The 23,358-nt window shown below is 44.6% G+C and overlaps 1 protein-coding gene across 1 annotated transcript in view; it reads left to right on the top strand.

Annotated features, from left to right (window-relative positions):
• LOC138666534 (zinc finger protein 585A-like) overlaps positions 1-18,706 on the top strand; it is a 95,862-nt gene extending 77,156 nt beyond the window's left edge. The window contains exons 7-14 of the mRNA XM_069754747.1: positions 580-767; positions 1,521-1,660; positions 1,944-2,004; positions 9,601-9,780; positions 9,863-9,986; positions 10,070-10,167; positions 10,530-10,620; positions 17,477-18,706. Coding sequence (XP_069610848.1) covers positions 580-767; positions 1,521-1,660; positions 1,944-2,004; positions 9,601-9,780; positions 9,863-9,986; positions 10,070-10,167; positions 10,530-10,620; positions 17,477-18,570 — 1,976 coding nt within the window. The 3' untranslated portion in view covers positions 18,571-18,706. The remainder of the gene's footprint in view (positions 1-579; positions 768-1,520; positions 1,661-1,943; positions 2,005-9,600; positions 9,781-9,862; positions 9,987-10,069; positions 10,168-10,529; positions 10,621-17,476) is intronic.
• Positions 18,707-23,358: the final 4,652 nt, after the last annotated feature.

Genomic DNA, 23,358 nt, shown 5'->3' with positions numbered 1-23,358 from the left:
TGGTTATTACTTATGACTGTTGTGTTTGAAACTGTCAAACTGTAAAGCACTGCAAAATATGTTGGCGCTATATAAATAAAGTTTATTGTTGTTGTTATTATTATTAATCCTTCCAAACTCCACATTTGGCAATCAGACAGATTCTTGTCCCATAAGTCTGTTGCGCTTTGTTTACCAGGGACATCAGCACTGCCTTCTGTACCTTGTGGTGAAGCAGCAGCACTGTGTCGTGTGGCAGAGGATACCATACTGTCCCTTGTGGTGAAGCAGCAGCACTGTGTCATGTGGCTGAGGATCCCATACTCGCGGCTCCTAAGATAAATGAAACTGTATCCAGGGCTCTTACTGTTAAGACCCCATAGTCTCACTGCCTCACAGTAGATAATCTCCCTCTGTGATGAGGAAGAAACCTACTTTTCTCTAGCCATGGAATATGGTTACTCCCACAATGGCAGTCTGAGTGTATAAAGATCCCTGGGAAGATTGCCTCTTGGGATATGTATATGTGTATATATGCTGATATGGACAAATAAGATGACATACTTATATTGTCTGGACAAATGACTCGTATAAATGCAGTTTCGAATAATTTCAAGTGTCGGAAGATTTTACTAGCATCACCACCGCCACCACCTTCATCGATTCAGAGTCCAGACTCCATGTGTCTAACACCAAGTAAAACAGGAGTGATGATCCACGTTTCTTTCAGCGCTTCTAAAGAGAAGCCCGACGTTGGAAATGGCAGGAGATATTACCTGCCGGATGGTGTATTCCTTCGTTTCAACAATATATATATTTCCCCATAGTTTGTAAGCTTGCGAGCAGGGCCCTCACTCCTCCTGGTATCTGTTTTGAACTGTATTTCTGTTATGCTGTAATGTCTATTGTCTGTACAAGTCCCCTCTATAATTTGTAAAGCGCTGCGGAATATGTTGGCGCTATATAAATAAAATTATTATTATTATTATAACCCTTACTTGGGGTTAGACATCTAAGGATTTGGAATAGACGTGATCTCCTGGATGAGTAATGTGCGTACATCCCAATGCTCTGCCATTATCCATGTACTAACTATTATTGGTTTGATCTTCCCGCAGTTCAGGACCTCTGTCCTGCGGGTCTCAGTGTAGTACGGTAAGCTGGTCTGTAACCAGGGCTTAACCTGAGCCCAGAAAGACCGATGAAGGAACAGTCCTGTTATAGGCACATGCAGCTTATTATTGGTCGGTACAGTCCTCATGGTGTGGTGGCTGTGACTTTCACCATATTTTGCTGGGCAATAAGGTTTTCTAACCCTATTCTGGGGCTGTGATGTCTATAAGTATCTATCACAATAAATAACTTGCTGTGGTTCATCATTGGTTTTGGAGTACAATGGGTGTATTACACTCTCTGCTTCTGATGCTTATTTCGTTTACCACATTTCATACTGAAATTGGCCATTATAGATGTATATCAGACACTACGGTGATTCTCTTTGCGGATATCTTTTGATATCTATGGTTTTTCTGATCTTTCAGATCATTTATATATCATCTAGTCTGGTTTTCGGCTTGGACTTTGATTCCTGGCTTCTGTACCCACCCTGGGAGAGTTGCTTTGGTATTCTCCATGGTGCTGGCCTGAGGGACGTAATAGAAAAAGGGAATTACACTTACCAGTAATTCGGTTTCCAGGTAGTCCCTCAGGACAGCACCCATAGTTCCCTCCCTTATGTTTCTCTTTTTAGGCTTGCACGGGATTAAGCTACCGGCAAATCGTTCATCCTTTGGGTAACCATGACACGAAATTAAGATGGAGCCGTTAAAGGGTTTATTACACACGTGTTTGTAAGGGCACGTTTAGACCATTTATTTCTATCCTTCGGTGGTACTTTGAAACAACACTGGAGGCTGAAGGTGGGAGGGTCCTTTTAACCTCTCTATGATCCTGTCCCGCTATAGGTCAAGGAAGGACGTCCTCCATGGTGCTGTCCTGAGGGACTACCTGGAAACCGAATTACTGGTAAGTGTAATTCCCTTTTTTCTCTTCCTGTCTCACTCCGAGAAGTTGATGGGAGACGTCACTCTTTCCCCATGCTGTCCTATAGCACCACTTATGGACATGGCCACTTTTCATGTTTTGCATTTCTGTTTCTTCCTCTTCTCGTAAGAGCCATGGTTTTTTATTTTTTGGTTGACGAAGCCATGTGAAGAAAACTTGTCTTTTTGCTGTTTGACTTGTAGCCTTGAATGACAGAAATCATTATATACACAATTCATAGAATATACTTTGTTTTGTTTTTACAGAGTTGATTGAGCTGTAAAAATACGAAAAAATAAATACATTTTGGTTTCTGAAACTTTTAATTTTCATATTCTACTGTCAATGGAGCTATGTGAGATCTTGTTTTTACCATTTCTGGATACATTTGGCATTTTATTTCTCTTCGTATTACATCATTTATGAGTGGTATAGCGAATGAAGAATGGCAGTTCTGGATTTCTTCTTTAAGGTGTTTATTTTTATATTTTGATGAATTTATACTTTACTTCGAAAATGATGAAACATCCAGTGTGTAGTATAAAACCAACCCAAAAAAAATTTGAAAAAAATATATATAACAGTTGTGACGCATTTCTTCGTCAGGTGTAAAGAAATCTCAAATATGACATGAATGTATAGTAAAAAAAACCGGATCATTCAGTTCACCATATCCAAGAAAGCTAAATAAATGCATAGAGCCAAGAATAATGAAGTTCTAATTGGATATGTTGTAGCATTGACCAAATAAAACACTCAAATTACTGTCGGGTTACTGAGGCAATGTATTAAGGGGTTAACAGGAACAAGAAACCTAAGCAATAAGGAGTCCTGGTTTTTCAGAAAAGAAAAAATCTGGAGATAATAAAAGAGAGAAAGGAGGCAGAAAGACAATGAGTCTGTGTAGTGTGGAAACGGCAGAGACGTCCCTGGTGGACCTTACTAGGCACGCACAAGATCGATCTTCCTACAGATTGTTCATGCATCAAGTTGCCATGGTCCAAGATTGAGCCGAAGGCCGCTAAAATAAATAAAGCCCCCGTCACACAAAGTGAGGTCGCTAGCAAGATCGCTGCTGAGTCACAAGTTTTGTGACGCAACAGCGACCTCAGTAGCGATCTCGCTATGTTTGACACGTAGCAGCGACCAGGCCCCTGCTGTGAGATCGCTGGTCGTGTCGGAATGGCCTGGACATTTTTTTGATCGTTGAGGTCCTGCTGGGTAGCACACATCGCTGTGTTTGACACCTTACCAACGACCTCGTTGACGACTCAGACACCGACACATAGGCGTGCATTTGCGTTGCCTTTTCCGCACCCCTCCGCTCCGATTGGTGGTCGCTACTGCGTTCTGATTGGCGGTCATGCCTTCAACAGAAGGCGACATAGTAGCGCTTCCATCCTTTGTTCCTGACCGCGTGGTGGTTTGCAGATCGTTGTAGAGTTAGCGACCACCAATCGGAACTGAATGGGCGCGGAAAAGGCAACGCAAATGCACGCCTGTGTGACCAGGACGTCCCTCATCGAGGTCTGAATCGTCAAAATAGCTGCCATGTGACAGGGTCATAACGACATCGTTGTACAGGTCGCTACAGGTCCCCGCATCGCTGCTGCGTCATTGGGAAGATCTCACTGTTTGACATCTCACCAGCGACCACATAGCGACGCAGCAACGATCCCTGCCAGGTCGTATCGTTGTCGGGATCGCTTTAGCGTCGCTTAGTGTGACGGGGCCTTAAGTGTGGCTAGCTGTGTCAATATTGTTAGAGGTACTGAACTCAGTGACTGGCTGCAGCAGTGATGTGCGTCGTAGTAGTAATGTCACAGCTGCAACCTGTACATTACTCATCATCTCTGCTCTGGTCTCTTTGTAGAGATGGAGAATCGGCACTCACCCTGGTGGGTACCATCTATGTTATTTTACATGTATCAAAAGCATTTGGGGAGCACTTTTGTTAAGGTGGAAAACCCCTTTAACAGACTTCAGTTAACAGTAAATTGGGATGACTAAGGATATCAGGAACTTGCAAAGATGAAAAGAACTAAATAAAAGAACCAGGAATGTTCAGGTGAGGTTCTATTTTCTGAGGGATCTTCAGGAGTCAGAACTTCTAGACTTGAATTGCTGCCCAAATGAGGACATGGCTGTGAATATTTTTGCAATTCCACTGACGGCCCAGAGAGACATTCCTGGCTAATGAAGATGCTAGGCTTAATGGACTGAACTTTATCTGTTTAGATTGGGATGACATATATACTGCCCACAGGGGTGGATTAAGGGTAGCCAGGGCCCCGGGCTGTTTACACACTGTGGGCCCCCCCGGTCATGTGACGGGGGTCATGTGACGGGGGTCATGTGACGGGGGTCATGATATACCCGAACCAGATTATTCCAGAAAAATGGCCGGGCCCTACTCTACTGTAACCTATTAAATATTTGTTAAAATCTGCAATACAATTTAGGTATATTTTGACCAATAATATCACATACAAGGAACCAATACCACCGCGCCATGACCAGACCACAAATTACAACCACAGTGATCGAATAATATCACATACAAGGAACTATACCACCGCACCATGTCAAGACCACATATTACCACTTGGTGACCAAATAGCACATACAAGGGACAAATACCCCAACACCATTTCCAGACCACATATTACCACCACATAGTGACTGAATACTACAATACTGATCAGTAATAAAAAAAACAAAAAACACAATACTATCACCATAAGTGCCAGTATTCACAGGAGATCTGTACTTAGTATGCAGTGTCTGTGTAGAGGTAGTACAGAGATCACTGGTGGTATTATACACAGGAGCTCTGTATATAATGTATAGATAATACAGTGATCACTGGTGACATTGTACACAGGACCGCTGTATATAGTATACAGTGTATAGTGTCAGTATATAGGTAACACTGACTCACCAGTGACGTCTCTAGGTGAAGTCCTTCATCTTTCATCCAGCACAGACCGCCATCATTTCTTCCAGCCAGGACTCGTTTCTGCAGGAAATAACACAGTTATCTCGAGCTCCGCTTGCAGAACACATTACTTAATTTTTTCACAACTTCTACATTACACCACATGAAGATAAAAAGGCGACATAGTGTCACTCTGCACAGCAACAGGACCGCCCCCCCATTTAGAACAGTATACTCAAAAAATAAAATAAATACATCACTGCAGTAATAATATCCCTTAATTAGCCCCTATGGTAATAATATTCCCCACCCAGGCCCGTTTATCTCATTCCTGGCTCCAGCCATATGTTCTCCCATCCTGCACTCATGAGTATCCATTCTACACCATATGATCTCCCCATCCTGCCCCATCTGTCTCCATCGTATCCATCCTGCCCCATGATCCAATCCTGCCCCATGTCTCCAATCATGCCCCGTGTCTCCAATCATGCCCCGTGTCTACATTCTGCCCATGCCTCCAGTCCTGCCCCCAGTGTGTCCAGCATATTACCCCCAGTGTGTCCAGCATATTACCACCAGTGTGTCCAGCAATCTGGCCCAGTGTCTCCAGCATTGCCCCATTGTGTCCAGCAATCATCTGCCCCAGTGTCTCCAGCATTGCCCCTGTGTGTCCAGCAATCATCTGCCCCAGTGTCTCCAGCAATCTGCCCCACTGTCTCCAGCAATCTGCCCCACTGTCTCCAGTAATCTGCCCCACTGTCTCCAGCATTGCCCCACTGTCTCCAGCATTGCCCCCAGTGTGTCCTCCAATCTGCCCCAGTGTCTCCAGCATTGCCCCCAGTGTGTCCTCCAATCTGCCCCACTGTCTCCAGCATTGCCCCCAGTGTGTCCTCCAATCTGCCCCAGTGTCTCCAGCATTGCCCCCAGTGTGTCCTCCAATCTGCCCCACTGTCTCCAGCATTGCCCCCAGTGTGTCCTCCAATCTGCCCCAGTGTCTCCAGCATTGCCCCCAGTGTGTCCTCCAGCATTGCCCCCCAGTGTGTCCTCCAGCATTGCCCCCCAGTGTGTCCTCCAGCATTGCCCCCCAGTGTGTCCTCCAACATTGCCCCCCAGTGTGTCCTCCAGCATTGCCCTTAGTGTGTCCTCCAATCTGCCCCACTGTCTCCAGCATTGCCCCCAGTGTATCCTCCAATCTGCCCCAGTGTCTCCAGCATTGCCCCCCAGTGTGTCCTCCAATCTGCCCCAGTGTCTCCAGCATTGCCCTTAGTGTGTCCTCCAATCTGCCCCAGTGTCTCCAGCATTGCCCCCCAGTGTCCTCCAATCTGCCCCACTGTCTCCAGCATTGCCCCCCAGTGTGTCCTCCAATCTGCCCCAGTGTGTCCTCCAGCATTGCCTCCCAGTGTGTCCTCCAGCATTGCCCCCTAGTGTCCTCCAGCATTGCCCCCAGTGTGTCCTCCAGCATTGCCCCACAGTGTGTCCTCCAGCATTGCCCCACAGTGTGTCCTCCAGCATTGCCCCCCAGTGTGTCCTCCAGCGTTGCCCCCCAGTGTGTCCTCCAGCATTGCCCCCCAGTGTCTCCAGCATTGCCCTTAGTGTGTCCTCCAATCTGCCCCACTGTCTCCAGCATTGCCCCCAGTGTGTCCTCCAGCATTGCCCCCCAGTGTGTCCTCCAGCATTGCCCCCTAGTGTCCTCCAGCATTGCCCCCCAGTGTGTCCTTCAGCATTGCCCCACAGTGTGTCCTCCAGCATTGCCCCCCAGTGTGTCCTCCAGCATTGCCCCCTAGTGTCCTCCAGCATTGCCCCCTAGTGTCCTCCAGCATTGCCCCCCAGTGTGTCCTCCAGCATTGCCCCACAGTGTGTCCTCCAGCATTGCCCCCCAGTGTGTCCTCCAGCATTGCCCCCCAGTGTGTCCTCCAGCATTGCCCCCCAGTGTGTCCTCCAGCATTGCCCCACAGTGTCTCCAGCATTGCCCTTAGTGTGTCCTCCAATCTGCCCCACTGTCTCCAGCATTGCCCCCCAGTGTGTCCTCCAGCATTGCCCCACAGTGTGTCCTCCAGCATTGCCCCACAGTGTGTCCTCCAGCATTCCCCCACAGTGTGTCCTCCAGCATTGCCCCCCAGTGTGTCCTCCAGCATTGCCCCCCAGTGTCTCCAGCATTGCCCTTAGTGTGTCCTCCAATCTGCCCCACTGTCTCCAGCATTGCCCCCCAGTGTGTCCTCCAGCATTGCCCCCCAGTGTCTCCAGCATTGCCCTTAGTGTGTCCTCCAATCTGCCCCACTTTCTCCAGCATTGCCCCCCAGTGTGTCCTCCAGCATTGCCCCCAGTGTGTCCTCCAGCATTGCCCCCTAGTGTCCTCCAGCATTGCCCCCTAGTGTCCTCCAGCATTGCCCCCCAGTGTGTCCTCCAGCATTGCCCCACAGTGTGTCCTCCAGCATTGCCCCACAGTGTGTCCTCCAGCATTGCCCCACAGTGTGTCCTCCAGCATTGCCCCACAGTGTGTCCTCCAGCATTGCCCCCCAGTGTGTCCTCCAGCATTGCCCCCCAGTGTCTCCAGCATTGCCCTTAGGGTACCGTCACACTATACGATTTACCTACGATCACGACCAGCGATATGACCTGGCCGTGATCGTAGGTAAATCGTAGTGTGGTCGCTGGGGAGCTGTCACACAGACCGCTCTCCAGCGACCAAGATGCCGAGGTCCCTGGGTAACCAGAGTAAACATCGGGTAACTAAGCGCAGGACCGCGCTTAGTTACCCGATGTTTACCCTGGTTACAAGCGTTAAACTAAAAAAAAACAAACAGCACATACTTACATTCTGGTGTCCGTCAGGTCCCTTGCAGTCTGGTTCCCGCACTCAGTGACTGCCGGCCGTAAAGTGAAAGTGAAAGCACAGCCGCTGTGCTCTGCTTTCACTTTACGGCCGGCAGTCACAGTGCTGGAAGCAGACTGCAAGGGACCTGACGGACACCAGAATGTAAGTATGTGCTGTTTTTTTTTTTTTAGTTTAACGCTTGTAACCAGGGTAAACATCGGGTAACTAAGCGCGGTCCTGCGCTTAGTTACCCGATGTTTACCCTGGTTACAAGCGAACGCATCGCTGGATCGCATCGCTAGATTGCTAGATCGGTGTCACACACACCGATCTAGCGATGACAGCGGGAGATCCAGCGATGAAAGAAAGTTCTAAACGATCTGCTACGACGTACGATTCTCAGCAGGATCCCTGATCGCTGCTGCGTGTCAGACACAGCGATATCGTAACGATATCGCTGGAACGTCACGAATCGTACCGTCGTAGCGATCGAAATGTTATAGTGTGACGGTACCCTTAGTGTGTCCTCCAATCTGCCCCACTGTCTCCAGCATTGCCCCCCAGTGTGTCCTCCAGCATTGCCCCCCAGTGTGTCCACCGATAACTGAGCCAAAAAAACAAACAAACAAACAAAAAAAAAAAACAATATATTTGCCAGGAAGAGAAACTGAGCATCGATGAACAATATAAATCAACTTTATTCAAAAGCTACACATAACATATAATTGCATTTCAAATATATTCAAGTAATATGAACAAAGATGACTGTTAATGATAAGCTGAAAACATAACCCCCACACCCCTATTCCCTCTCTCTATGATATCTACCCACCTGGGTATATATCATACCCCTGCCCGCCCTCCCCAAATAAACTAGGGGAGGGAAAGAAAGGAAAGTAAGACACTGAACACTAATAGGGATCACAATAAAGCCACAAGTGTGTCCACCCAGAGAAACATGAGCCCCCATGTGCCATGTGAGATAATATATTAGGACCCCATAGGGAACCAGAAGTCATGAGGCTAACATGGGGATAGTACCAAGGTTACACCGGTCTAGAGGCAAACGGAAAAGGTTCCAGTGTCACTAACCTAACAGGTAAGCACCCATGCACACAACGGTGCCATAGCTGCTGGGAACCCCTTGAGAAAGCGGCGGTTTGTAGCCGCGAAACGCGCGTCGGGGACCACCTCCCGACTGCCCCTCCACCCTGCCCTAGTATATGGTAAGCCCCTGTTATTTTGCTGGCGTTTTATGATCTTTTTACCTGTCTGTTATGCTGCCAGCAGCTATGGCACCGGTATATTTCATGTTGTGATGATGTAGTGTTTGGCTGTTGTATGTCCCAAGTAAAAACAGTTCATTCTTCCCAAACAGTGCTAATGACTCTGCTGAAAGCTAAAAATATGTAATGCTACATGATAGTCTACCATAGTCAAGTTCCGTACATGTTAGCATAATTTCTGTGGTCAGTGATTAGATCTAAAGTCTCCATTAATTGTATTTTTTTATTTGGGATTATTTATTTTTACATTGGCTCATCTTACTCACATTCAGGTCCTTGCAATATTGGATTCTTTCAGTGGAGAACCTCTATCTAAGAGAACTTTCCTGATCGGTCAAGGATGGATAAGAACAAGGACCAGATGGTGGAGAGGATATTACACCTCACCTTAGAGATCCTCTTCCGGCTTACTGGAGAGGTGAGAGATTCTGATGACGTCACATTACATCATTCTTGTCTATGGGAATAACAGAATTGGAGAGGTGAGGACTCTGGAAATGTCTGTAGTGAGATTTATTAATGTGTCTCTCCATAACCAGGATTACACAGTAGTGAAGAAGATCTCTAGTGAGCACTGTCAGGACCCTGTGTCTGAGGAATGGGGAAGACCTATGAGCCCAATCACGGGGCCTCCACCTCACACCCTAATTCATGAAGATATCAATGATCAGAAGATCCTAGAACTTACATACAAGATGATTGAGCTGCTGACTGGAGAGGTGACACTGCTGGGAATGCTGGGACATTATACAGTGACGCTATGTAGGGATCGGGGGATGATGCTATCATTGTATGTGTCAGGTTGCTATAAGGTGTCAAGATGTTGCTGTCTATTTCTCCATGGAGGAGTGGGAGTATTTAGAAGGACACAAAGATCTGTACAAGGACGTCGTGATGGAGGTTCCCCAGCCCCTCAGATCACCAGGTAATAGACAGGACTAAATACACACAGCCTATAATTATCTGTATGTGATGAATGAATTCAGTCCCTGTATGTGTTTCCTCCAGATCGATCCAGTAAGAGGACAACACCAGAGAGATGTCCCAGTCCTCTTCTTCCACAGGACTGTAAACAAGAAGATCCCGATGTTCCTCAGGATCATCAGGTAGATGGAGTGAATGTGTCATAAGTTCTCCCTTATGATGTGTAGATGGCTGTGAGGGTTTTGTGCTCAGTCTTGTTTTATCTACCAGTATTATACATTTTAAACTTGTGCAATGCAAATGGTGGGAATGACATTAATAAAGATGACCATAGACATTAGGCCCCCAATTGATCAAGGTTTTTTTTGACACTTTTGTGATGTAAAACACGTTCAAATTTCCAAATTTGTAATAAGGAACTAACAGGTTAGATTTCTGTAGGAGAACTGCAGCTACAGTATTTGCCTCCAATAATTATTGCTGTCGTGTTGTTTTTGGTCATATTAATTCCATTTTTGCACCACTTTTACAATATTTGTTTCAGGGTGAAGATCTGACCCATATAAATACTATAGAGACCTATGTGAGGGATGATGAGCAATGTAAAGAGGAGATGCCTACATATGATTATCCAGGTGAGAATTTGCTTCTTTAATTCCACTCATTCACTGGCTGGTACAGGTATCATGAGGCAGTGACTGGTGTTATTTGCGAGGGTTGCTATGTGTCCCCCAGGATGCGCTCAGAAGCGTATTAGATCCGCTGGAGTGCCTTGTGGTCACAGCAGGATGTATGTGGGTCACAAGGCAGAATAAAAATAAGCATGAATCTGGTCAGATTATGTGGCCAAGGAATTGTTCAGGAAAACCCGGTATGGGCTTTTATATTTGAAACGGACTGCAGGAAGGTAGTGGGGCCAGTCCGTTTCCTCCTGGCCGGATCATGCAAGTGGCCCACGGCCACAGATTCCAGTTGAGAGGAAAAAAACCCTGCAAGAAGGATTTGGGTGCGTCAGCTTCGTTTCTGGAGGAGTACAAAGCAGTCGGCTCTGCGGATCTCCATCTGTGTGAGGCAACAGAGGCAAGTGGAACAAAAAAACTAGCACCCTCTGTTTTCCTGTGTTCCGGAGGACACCATTTCTTTTGTTTTTGAGTTGGACATTAACCCCTTAATCCATATGACGTACTATCCCGTCGAGGTGACCTGGGACTTAATTCGCAGGGACGGGATAGTACATCATAGGCGATCGGCCGTGCTCACGGGGGGAGTGCAGCCGATCGCCGCCGGGTGTCAGCTGATTATTACAGCTGACATCTGGCACTATGTGCCAAGAGCGGTCTTGGACCGCTTCCGGCACATTAACCCCCAGAACACTGTGATCAAACACGATCGCAGCGTTCCGGCAGCATAGGGAAGCATCGCCCAGGGAGGGGGCTCCCTGTGTGCTTCCCTGAGACCCTTGGAACAACACGATATGATCGTGTTGTTCTGAGCATCTCCTCCCTGCAGGCCCCAGATCCAAAATGGCCACGGGGCTCCTTCCTTCCTGCAGGGAGGTGGCCTGCAAGCGCCTGCTGAGAGAAGGTGCCTGCAAACCTCCTCACTGCCTGTCAGATCGCTGATCTGACACAATGCTTTGCAAAAGAAATTCATGAATTGCTGGTTTTTGGTCATTCTGCCTCACAAAAATCGGAATAAAAAGCAATCAAAAAACATCACGTGCCCGGAAATACCAATACAAACGTCAACTCGTCCCGCAAAAAACAAGACCTCACATTAATTTTTCCATAGTTTGGTCCACAGAGTATAGTTCTCAAAATGTGGAGACGCAAAAACTATTTTTTGCAATAAAATGCGTCTTTTAGTGTGTGACAGCTGCCAATCATAAAAATCCGCTAAAAAAGCTATAAATAGTAAATCAAACCCCCCTTCATCACCCCCTTAGTTAGGGGAAAACTAATAAAATTTAAAAAAGTATTTCCATTTTCCCATTAGGGTTAGGGTTGGGGCTAGAGTAGAGTTAGGCTTAGGGCTACAGTTAGGGTTGGGGCTAAAATTAGGGTTAGGGTTGCGGCTGCAGTTAGGGTTGGGGCTAAAGTTAGGGTTAGGGTTTGGATTACATTTACAGTTGGGATTAGGGTTAGGGGTGTGTCAGGGTTAGGGGTATGGTTAGGGTTATGGTTGGGATTAGGGTTACGGGTGGGTTGGAGTTAGGGGTGTGGTTAGGGTTGGGATTAGCGTTAGGGGTGTGTTCGGGTTAGGGGTGTGGTTAGGGTTATGGTTAGGGTTGGGATTAGGGTTAAGGGTGTGTTCAGATTAGGGTTGGAGTCAGAATTGAGGGGCTCCCACTGTTTAGGCACATCAGGGGCTCTCCAAACGCGACATGGTGTCCGAGCTCAATTTCAGCTAATTCTGAGTTGAAAAAGTGCTCCTTCCCTTCCGAGCTCTCCCGTGCGCCAAAACAGGGGTTTACCCCAACATATGGGGTATCAGCGTACTCAGGACAAATTGGACAACTACTTTTGGGGTCCAATTTCTCTTGGTACCTTTGGGAAAATAAAAAATTAGGGGCTAAAAAATCATTTTTGTGGGGAAAAAAATGATTTTTTATTTTCATTGCTCTGCGTTATAAACTGTAGTGAAACACTTGGTGGGTCAAAGTGCTCACCACACCTCTAGATAAGTTCCTTCGGGGGTTTACGTTACAAAATGGTGTCACTTGTGGGGGGTTTCCACTGTTTAGGCACATCAGGGGCTCTCAAAACGCGACATGGTGTCCTATCTCAATTCCAGTCATTTTTGCATTGAAAAGTCAAACGGCGCTCTTTCCCTTCCAAGCTCTGCCATGAACCCAAACAATGGTTTACCCCCACATATGGGATATCAGCGTACTCAGGACAAATTGCACAACAACTTTTGGGGTCCAATTTCTTCTGATACCCTTGGGAAAATAAAAAATTTGGGGTGAAAAGATCATATTTGTGAAAAAATATGTTTTTTTATTTTTACAGCTCTATAGTATAAACTTCTGTGAAGCACGTGGTGGGTCAAAGTGCTCACCACACATCTAGATAAGTTCCTTAGGGGGTCTACTTTCCAAAATGGTGTCACTTGTGGGGGGTTTCCACTGTTTAGGCACATTAGGGGATTTACAAACGCGACATGGTGTCCTATCTCAATTTCAGTGAATTTTGCATTGAAAAGTCAAACAGCACTCCTTCCCTTCGAAGCTCTGCCATGCACCCAAACTGTGGTTTACCCCCACATATGGGGTATCGGCGTACTCAGGACAAATTGTACAACAATTTTTAGGGTCCAATTTCTCCTGTTACCCTTGGTAAAATAAAACAAATTGGAGATGAATTAAATTTGTGGTTTTTTTTTTTTAAACTTTCCAAAAATTCCTGTGAAACACCTGAAGGGTTAATAAACTTTTTGAATGTGGTTTTCAGCACCGTGAGGGGTGCAGTTTTTAGAATGGTGTCACACTTGGACATTTTCTATCATATAGACCCCTCAAAGTTTCTTGACATGTGATGCAGTCCCTCAAAAAAATGGTGTTGTAAAAATGAGAAATTGCTGGTCAACTTTTAACCCTTATAACTCCCTAACAAAAAAAAAATTTGGTTCCAAAATTAAGCTGATGGAAAGTAGACATGTGGGAAATGTTACTTATTAAGTATTTTGTGTGACATATCTCTGCGATTTAAGGGCATAAAAATTCAAACTTGGAAAATTCCTAAATTTTCACCAAATTTCCATTTTTTCACAAATAAACGCAGGTAGTATCAAAGAAATTTTACCAGTATCATGAAGTACAATATGTCACAAGAAAACATTGTCAGAATCATCAGGGTCCATTGAAGCGTTCCAGAGTTATAACCTCATAAAGGGACAGTGGCCAGAAGCCCGGTACAGGGTCCGGTCAGCGCTGAGGAAAATGAGTCCTGACGACATGGAGACTTTCCTCACCGCTTTCAAACACACTGCAGAGCGGGATAGTTTGCCGGTATCCCAGTGGAACCACACAAAAAAGGCACAATAAAACCAAAAAATATTCTGTTGCAAAAAAATTACAGTAAACAGCAAGTGCTAATAAAAGGATGGAAAAACACAGGGTATTTGGTTAATACATTTTTTGTAAAAAAAATGTATATTAAGCCACTCTACCAAACATCAAGGTATACCCATATTAGAGCAGTCCAATAATGGTAATGTTCAGTGTGGACACGCAGCATAGAACAGCTTTTATGTGCACGGCTCAACAAGCAGGGGTGGAAAACTCCCTGGTCTTGTAGAAACAAGAAAACAATTAAAACAAACACATGAGCCGTGCACACAATGAACAAGTCTGTAAGGACACTGTTCACACCATCAGGAGACTGAACCCACACAAAAAAAAGGCACAGTAAAACCAAAAATATACTCTGTTGCAAAAAAAAATAACAGTAAACAGCAAGTGCTAATAAAAGGTTGGAAAAGCACGGTGAAAGCTTTCACACCGACAGCGGTGGACACCGCGTCAGGACCCGGCCACTCTCAGCTCACAGCTGCGCTATATCTATTTAAGCGGACCACCATTAAGTGATAACCCAAGGATCTATCACACATACTGAGGTTATTCTCAGTCATCCTTCAGTACGTAACTGACGAAGGCCACACTAGGCCGAAACGTTTTTTCATACTACGGAATAAAAAAACTCAAGTTTAATTCAAGTTGAGTGCCGGGTTCTTTATATCTATATGAAATTGAATTGCATCTCACTTTCATTTTAAATAAAAAATAGTTGCCTGCAGAGCTGAAATCATGAAGATTTGGGCACTGTCCAAATATTTTTCAACCTAACTGTACCTTCAGTACCGCTCTCCTGGTTTAGAGTGATTGACTTGTTCAAATTTGCTTTTAGAATGAGGCTGATGGGCTGGAAAGAAATCTAACTTCATTTACAATAATTCACATAGTACTCACCAAAACTCTGATGCTAACTATACACCTCTGTCAAAGGCAGCATCTCGCTGAGGATCTGTTTATACCAAGGAAGGTGACGGGCACAAGGGGGCATTCTTTGCGTCTGGAGGAGAGAAGGTTTTTCCACCAACATAGAAGAGGATTCTTTACTGTTAGGGCAGTGAGAATCTGGAATTGCTTGCCTGAGGAGGTGGTGATGGCGAACTCAGTCGAGGGGTTCAAGAGAGGCCTGGATGTCTTCCTGGAGCAGAACAATATTGTATCATACAATTATTAGGTTCTGTAGAAGGACGTAGATCTGGGGATTTATTATGATGGAATATAGGCTGAACTGGATGGACAAATGTCTTTTTTCGGCCTTACTAACTATGTTACTATGTTACTATTCAATTGTAATCCATGCACTTAAAGGGGTTTTCCCACAAACAAAAGTTCATTTTAATCAATAGATCTTGGAACATTTAAGGGGCACATTTATGAGATTATCTCAGCACAGGAACATTTTATTTAAACACATCCAATTGTGGAAATTATTATTATTCCAGGATCTAGTGATTAAAATATACTCTTGTTCATGGAACAACCCCTTTAAGACTGTGGCTACATGGTGACATGGCTTTGTCAGCAATTTTCAACAGCTCAAGCACAAAGCAAGCAAAATTTAGAAATTGTTAAAAACCTGCTGTTGTGTGACCTTTTTAGAGCTACAATTTGGTTTCAAAATAAATCAAAATAAGCAGCCAACTTTCAGACAGAGATGAGTCCAGAGAGTCAGGTGTTTGATAATGCACTATAATGCCAGAAAAATTCCACTGGGAATTTGTAGCTGTCACCCTGGCTGAAGGATAAGTAAGTGCACAACAATGGGAACAGGGAGGAGAAGCCAAAACTCTAGGGAAAAGGAGAGTGGAGACCCCCAAGCAGATCTATAATCACCCTGTCTGCCCTAAATGTTCCTATATAGGTTCTGCACCTATCGCCGAGCAGGAACCTAATCCCTGCCTGACCGTGACGATAGGCTCTAGATAGGGAGGGGACAGGGTATGCACTAGTCAGTCCTCACTGAAAGTAAAGAAAGGGGCTAGACGAATGATGGGAAACACTTAGCTTGAGAAGACCACCGAGATGTCACGCCAACAATCCTACAAGGGTCCTCAGGGAAGACTCTAACCGACTGCTTGAACTTCCAACAAGATAGAGGCCAGTATGAGCTAACACCAGCACCACGCTGCAACAATGGAATGTATTTAAATCTACAGCACAGGTGTGTAATTAGCAGAAGCTGGATGTTGGGTCCTAGAGGGAGAAGGATATCACTCAATAAAAGAGGTAAAAATCAATAAGGTACTTGAGCTACTCGCAAAGACCTTCTACAGCCGGATCCAGGATGACTGTCTGTCATACCTGACACACCTGTGACAGTAGCCTACCATATAAATTCAGAGCATGTCTCCTGCTAAGCTTCCACCCACATGTAACAATAGAATTTTTGTTCTCCGCACTCCTACTGGTATTGGTCAGTTATTCTGTTATGATTATGCTTAACTGCAATTTGACATAGTCCAGTCATCTTGGTTTGAACTAATTGATGCAATTTGTTAAAGGAATCATTGGGATTCACCCTTTAACATCAATTACGGACTTGAATTTTGCTGTAGAAAGTCTTGAAGTCACAAGTTGTAGTCAAACTGTGAAGCCAGTCAGGTAGACTGCAAGACCAGGTTAATGTCTAGCAGCAGTACAAGTGCCAGAAAGGCAGGCAAAAGAGAATCAAAGCCGTTTTGTTGGTCAATAGCAAGTATATAAATATATAGATAGAGATCATAAGTGAAGCTAAAAGCAAAGTCGGGAAACAAGCTAAGAACTGAGTATCAACATTCCTGATCAAAAGCAGAGCCAAGTAGTCTAAATTCAGAACTGGAAAAGGCAGATTGGCTAATTGGCCATGCTCGCAGACAGACTGGGCTGATCGTTCCCACCAGCCAGACAAAGGACTCTATTTTTATGGCAGGTGTGAAGTGACAGCGAAGGAATGTGACAATATAAGTACATTACAGAGTAGTCATGATTTGACTTAAAGGCATTTAAATTTATTGTATGATCAATTGTAAGAAGTTTGTTTTTACAACTGATCAGCTCTATCTTTGTTAGATTTATTAATGCAATAACCAGTTTTCTGGTGTACAGAAATCACAAATTTTCGCACAACTTTTTAAACTTTCTCCATCACTCTCATCACTTTTCTAAAACCTGAGCTTAGAGGAAGTGGACAATCTAAAACACAATTCATATCGCATGTGCCACTCCAGCCCTACACTTGCTTCAAAGCCATGACTTTTTGTTACATGACCATACTGCTTCTCCCCTGTACCTTTCTCTTTGCCAGAATGCATGAAACTATTAAAGGAGTATATGAGTGTAAGTTGTTCGACTAACATCATAAGCTTTTAGTCTGCCTGTTGCCTACACTGCCTTGGTCAGTTGATTTTACTACAATAATTTTGATTTTGTTTTCTTGACAGATGATGACAGGAGCTCAGCGGAACTTCAGATATTTTCAGATTTTAAGGCAGATAATCCTGATATCACACCAGATGAAGATCATGTCATTTTCCCATATATACCTACAGACCTTCACAGCCAATATCCATCATCTGATACATTTCAGCATGTCCTATCCTCTCATACATTACAAACTGTTAATCAAAATAAAAACATCTGGAGAAACAATGAAGATCAAGTAGATCATACTGGGGAGAAACCATTTTCATGTTTAGAATGTAGGAAATGTTTTAAGCACAAATCAACTCTTGTTGCACATCAGAGAATTCACACAGGGGTGAAGCCATTTTCTTGTTCTGAATGTGGAAAATCTTTTACTTACAGAAAAGATCTTGTTAGACATGAGAAATCGCATACAGGGGAGAAGCCATTTTCATGTTCAGAATGTGGAAAATGTTTTACTTACAAAGCAACTCTTGTTAAACATAAGATAATTCACACAGAGGAGAGGCCATTTTCATGTTCAGAATGTGGGAAATGTTTTAGAAACAAGCAAAATCTTGATGCACATCAGAGAATTCACACAGGGGAGAGGCCATTTCCATGCCCAGATTGTGGGAAATGTTTTACTTACAAAGGAGATCTTTTTAAACATAAGAAAACTCACACAGGGGAAAAGCCATTTTCATGTTCAGAATGTGGGAAATGTTTTACCTACAAAGGAGAACTTATTATACATGAGAGAATTCACACAGGGGAAAAGCCATTTTCATGTAAAGAATGTGGAAAATCTTATGGCGTTAAATCAAGACTTATTAAACATCAGAATATCCACATAAAGGAGAAGCAATTTTCATGTCCAGAATGTGAAAAATGTTATAGCAATAAAGCAAAACTTGTTATACATCTTAGAACTCATACAGGGGAAAAGCCTTTTTCATGTTCAGAATGTGGGAAATGTTACAGTATTAAATCAAGACTTGTTAGACATGAGAGAAGTCACACAGGTGAGAAGCCATTTTCATGTCCAGAATGTGGAAAATGTTATGCCTATAAATCAACTCTAGTTGTACATCTGAGAACTCACACAGGAGAGAAGTCATTTTCATGTTAAGAATGTGGAAAATGTTTTACAGAGAATTGTAAAAGCAATGTGGTGGCATTGCGCACTCTGCGTTTTCATACCCAGTCCCCGAGACATACGCCCTCCTCTTGGAGATCATACCTTGGATTATATACCTTTCTTCATACGCGCACAAGGCAGCAACCCTACTTTCTCTATTCTACCTGATCTAGAGATGATTGAAAAAGACCCAGGCTGGGTTGAAGCGTAACCTTTATATATAGCTCTAAAGATTTTCAACTATATTGAACACTGTGGTGTACAACTACCTTTTGTACAATAAAAGACACTTCTTGCAAAATCTCTGAGTGCAGCTGACTACCCTCAATTTGTTTACTTGGATTTGTCCAGCTCGGCCAGCACCCCCACTAGTAGCTGAGTGCTCATCCATTTTATTTTCTGTTTATCAACTATCTGCATTTTCTTCCTGAATCAGACCTGCAGTTATCAGTTTGTCTGTTGTAATGATAACAATAACAAACCCTTCTCTGCTGTTTACACTACAGTACTGCTGCATAGTGTGTAAGCTTTCTGCAAGTATTCAGTTTGCCTGATGATCAATTCTGCCTGTGATTAACGTTTTGTCTGCTGATTGCCTATGTCTGCTAATACATAAAACTCTACAGTAAAGGTACCGTTACACTGAACGACTTAACAACAATCACGACCAGCGATACGACCTGGCCGTGATCGTTGGTAAGTCGTGTGGTCGCCGGGGAGCTGTCACACAGACAGCTCTCTCCAGCGACCAACGATCAAGGGAAAGACTTCAGCATCGTTGAAACTGTCTTCAACGATGCCGAAGTCCCCGGGTAACCAGGGTAAATATCGGGTTACTAAGTGCTGTGCTCTGCTTTACGGCCGGCCGGCGCTGACACAGTCAGTGCGGGAAGCTGACGCCGGGGGACGTGACAGACATCGGAATGTGAGTATGTACTGTTTTGGTTTTTTTAACTTTTACAATGGTAACCAGGGTAAATATTGGGTTACTAAGCGCGGCCCTGCGCTTAGTAACCCGATATTTACCCTGGTTACCAGTGAACACATCGCTGGATCAGCGTCACGCCGATTCAGCGATGACAGAGGGTGATCAGCGACCAAAAAAAGGTCCTGATCATTCGCAGCGACCAACGATCTCCCAGCAGGGGCCTGATCAATGGTCGCTGTCACGCATAACGATTTCGTTAACGATATCGTTGCTACGTCACAAAAAGCAACGATATCGTTAACTAAATCGTTATGTGTGAAGGTACCTTTAACCATTTGTTTGCTGCAAGTCCTATATTGACTATACAGCTACAATTCCTTTGTATATCCACTAGTGATAAGCGAATAGCATTGTTGCTCGGGCACGCTCGGGTGGTCTCCGAGTATTTGTTAGTGCTCGGAGATTTAGTTCTTGTCGTCTCAGCTGCATGATTTATGGCTGCTAGACAGGCTGAATACATGTGGGGATTCCCTAACAAACAGGCATTTCTCACATGTATTGAGCCTGTCTAGCAGCGTAAATCATGCAGCTGCGTGTCGACAAAAACTAAATCTCCGAGCACTAACAAATACTCGGAGACCACCCGAGCGTGCTCGGGAAAACCCGAGCAATGAGTATACTCACTCATCATTAACATCCACACTTCTAACTATCTGTCTTCTGGTGTTTCCTCCTCTGCTTGTCTGTCTGCCGTCCTTCATACCCTGCTGGTCAGGTTCTTTCTGATCCACATCTTGTCCGACAGGTGTTGCTCACTCTGCTCTCGTATTTTGTCAGTGTTGCAGTTAATACAGTTAATTTTTAAAATTACACTGACATATGTTCTTTCTGTGTCAATTCATGGGTTTCCACTGAAAATAGAAATAGTAATAACCTCTGTATAACATTTTGTTGTGACACATTGTTTCTGTAGGCTAAATATATACAAGAGGAATATATTAGGAGTATATAGAACAACAATAGAAGGTTTGAGGCGCAAATGTAACGGAGAAGGTACAAGCAGCAAAAAAAGACACCACCACAGGGATGTCAAAGTGAAATCTATTAAGGGGCCACTGTCACCCCCTCCAGCCGTTATAAACTAAAAGAGCCACCTTGTGCAGCAGTAATGCTGCATTCTAACAAGGTGGCTCTTTTAGTTTTTGGTGCATTTATTACCAAAATAAAGCGTTTTATAACTTCTCCAAAATACCTGTCTTTATCCAGGGAGGCAGGTCCTCACCCCCCTGCTTGAAACGCCACACTGCCGTCAATCAAATCCTCAGGGGCACCGGGCGCCGCCCCCTCTGCGCTGTTTTCGCATGAAATCCGGCGCCTGCACTGTGTAGTACTGTCTGGTGCAGGCGCAGTGAGCTCTGGCCGTCTGACGTCACAGCCAGGCTTGCAGACTGCGCCAGTGCGGCCACCCACCTTGGGAATCCCAGCCCTGCAGTGTGTTATGCATTATGCACAGTGCGGGGCTGGGATTCACAGGCAGGGCGGCCGCACAGTCGCAGTCTGCAAGCCTGGCTGTGACGTCAGACGGCCAGAGCTCACTGCGCCTGCACCAGACAGGCGCCGGATTTCATGCGAAAACAGCGCGGAGGGGGCGGTGCCCAGCGCCCCTGAAGATTTGAGTGACGGCAGTGTGGCGTTTTAAGCAGGAGGGTGAGGACCTGCCTCCCTGGATAAAGGCAGGTATTTTGGAGAAGTTATAAAACGCTTTATTTTGGGAATAAATGCACCAAAAACTAAAAGAGCCACCTTGTTAGAATGCAGCATTACTGCTGCACAAGGTGGCTCTTTTAGTTTATAACGCCTGGAGGGGGTGACAGTGGCCCTTTTAAAGGGTATCAATGATTTGCCCTAAGAGTATCTTCCCAGGGGAGAGGTGAAAATAATTAAGGATAATGGAGTGCTATGATTATGTACTGCAAAAGTATCTGCATAGATAAGAAACTATATTACAATATTAGGATTTAGATAATGGGTATGTATTAAAAGTGTTAATGCTTGACAATCATAGAATAGAGTTTCAAAATTCACCGCGCTCTCTGTAGATTAGTTATGCAAAAGTTATATCAATTTATTAATATGAACTAGGAGCGTAACAGAATATTGCAGTATATGCGATTAACAACGCTTCGGCTCGACCAGAGCCTTTATCACGTATTCGCTGTGAAGAAAAAAATACGTAGAAGAACAAAATAAAAATAAATAACATAAATAAACAAAATGATGAATCGTCAGAACAATAATGGGTCGTCCTAGAGATCAAAGGAAGGAGAGACACATGTCCACCGACAGAGACATATAAGGACGTCTGTAGAAGTGACGAATCAGGGATCGAGTGTCTGGGTAGAATACAAAAAGATCCTGCGTATCCTGCGGGTAGGGATAGTATAGTGAGTATAAATAAATACGATACAGACATTTGCCGGAGAAAAAGGAGATACTCGAGATAAGTTGCAGATACCATATATGCAAATCACATGACATTAGTATTTAACATATGGTTCAAAACCCATGGTATGAGACAGTAGCACAGGTAGTTACCTTGTTCCAGTTATGAAATAGAGTGCAGAGAGGGAAAAGTCACAGCGGTGAAGTATAAGCTCTGCAGACGATAGTGAGTAAAGGTTAGCTTGGATAAGCTAGGAGAAACGTGCCCATAGGATCTGACAAAAATACCTTAAGCAATGTACTGAGTACGCTTACAGAGGCTCCCTTCGGATAGTGTGGACCTGTTTAGGGTAAATGGTATGTATGTAATGCTCCTGAATAGTTCAATAGGATAGTGCATAAGGGTTAGTTTGGATAAACTAGGAAAGACGTGCCCATGGGAACTGACCAAATACCTTAAGTAATGTATTGAGTACGCTTGCAGAGGCTCCCATCAGATAGTGTGGACCTGTTTTAGGGTAAATGGTATGCATGTAACACTCCTGAATTGTTCAATGCGCGCCGAGGAAGAAGCAAGTGACATCAGCTGTTTACCTGTGGTGTCGGGATATAGAGTGGCGCTCCCGCGCTTTGCTCTGGTTCCGCGCGTGTCTGGTCTGCAGCAGGGACGGCGTGTGTGTGTTATATGACCGCCGCACCGGAAATGAAAGGTGCGGACCGGAAGTGACATACCACTACTCTGTGGGGCCTCAGTGCGCATGCGCAGCCTCTGTTGTGGCAACCCTGTAACTATGCGCTGTCTGTGGCTCAGAATAAGGCACTATGTGATAGAGTTAAAGGCTCCGGCGGGGATATTGTATGGCCTGGGGACTCTGTAATGGCCGCAATGGGTGTAAATGTGTGATACCGCTGCAGGATAATGGGATAAAGTGTAGATAAAAACTAAACTAAATTATGGAAATAACAAGGGAAAAGACATTACAAGTTTGGGGCTGAGGGCAACTCACCCAGTTTAGTATTAGTAGATCTTATGCAGTCGTATATTAGCGTCTGCAGTGTGATCCTAGAAGTGTGGCCTAAAAGTGTGGATTACATTAGAATTAAAACCTGAAAGATGTATACAGACTGTGCCCTGCTACCTGCCACCATCGCACTCCAACAAGCATCTCTATTCTTCCGACAGGTATGTTCATCCACCCAGCTCTCCTGCTGTCTGTCTATGAAGTGCACACAGTACATCACCCAGCTTTGCACACAGACATTCCTCTGCTCATGGTATGCCTTTCAGCTAACCCCAGCTTACCCTGTGATATTTCTCACCTTGTTTACTCAGGCTTGATTGTATGCATCTGGTCCACTCTTAATTCTCTGACCAAGATGAGCAGAGACCACTCCTCTCTGCTTCACAC

Source organism: Ranitomeya imitator, chromosome 2 (genome assembly GCF_032444005.1).
Source record: "Ranitomeya imitator isolate aRanImi1 chromosome 2, aRanImi1.pri, whole genome shotgun sequence".
Taxonomy (NCBI): domain Eukaryota; kingdom Metazoa; phylum Chordata; class Amphibia; order Anura; family Dendrobatidae; genus Ranitomeya; species Ranitomeya imitator.
This window is presented reverse-complemented; position numbering and strand designations above follow the sequence as displayed.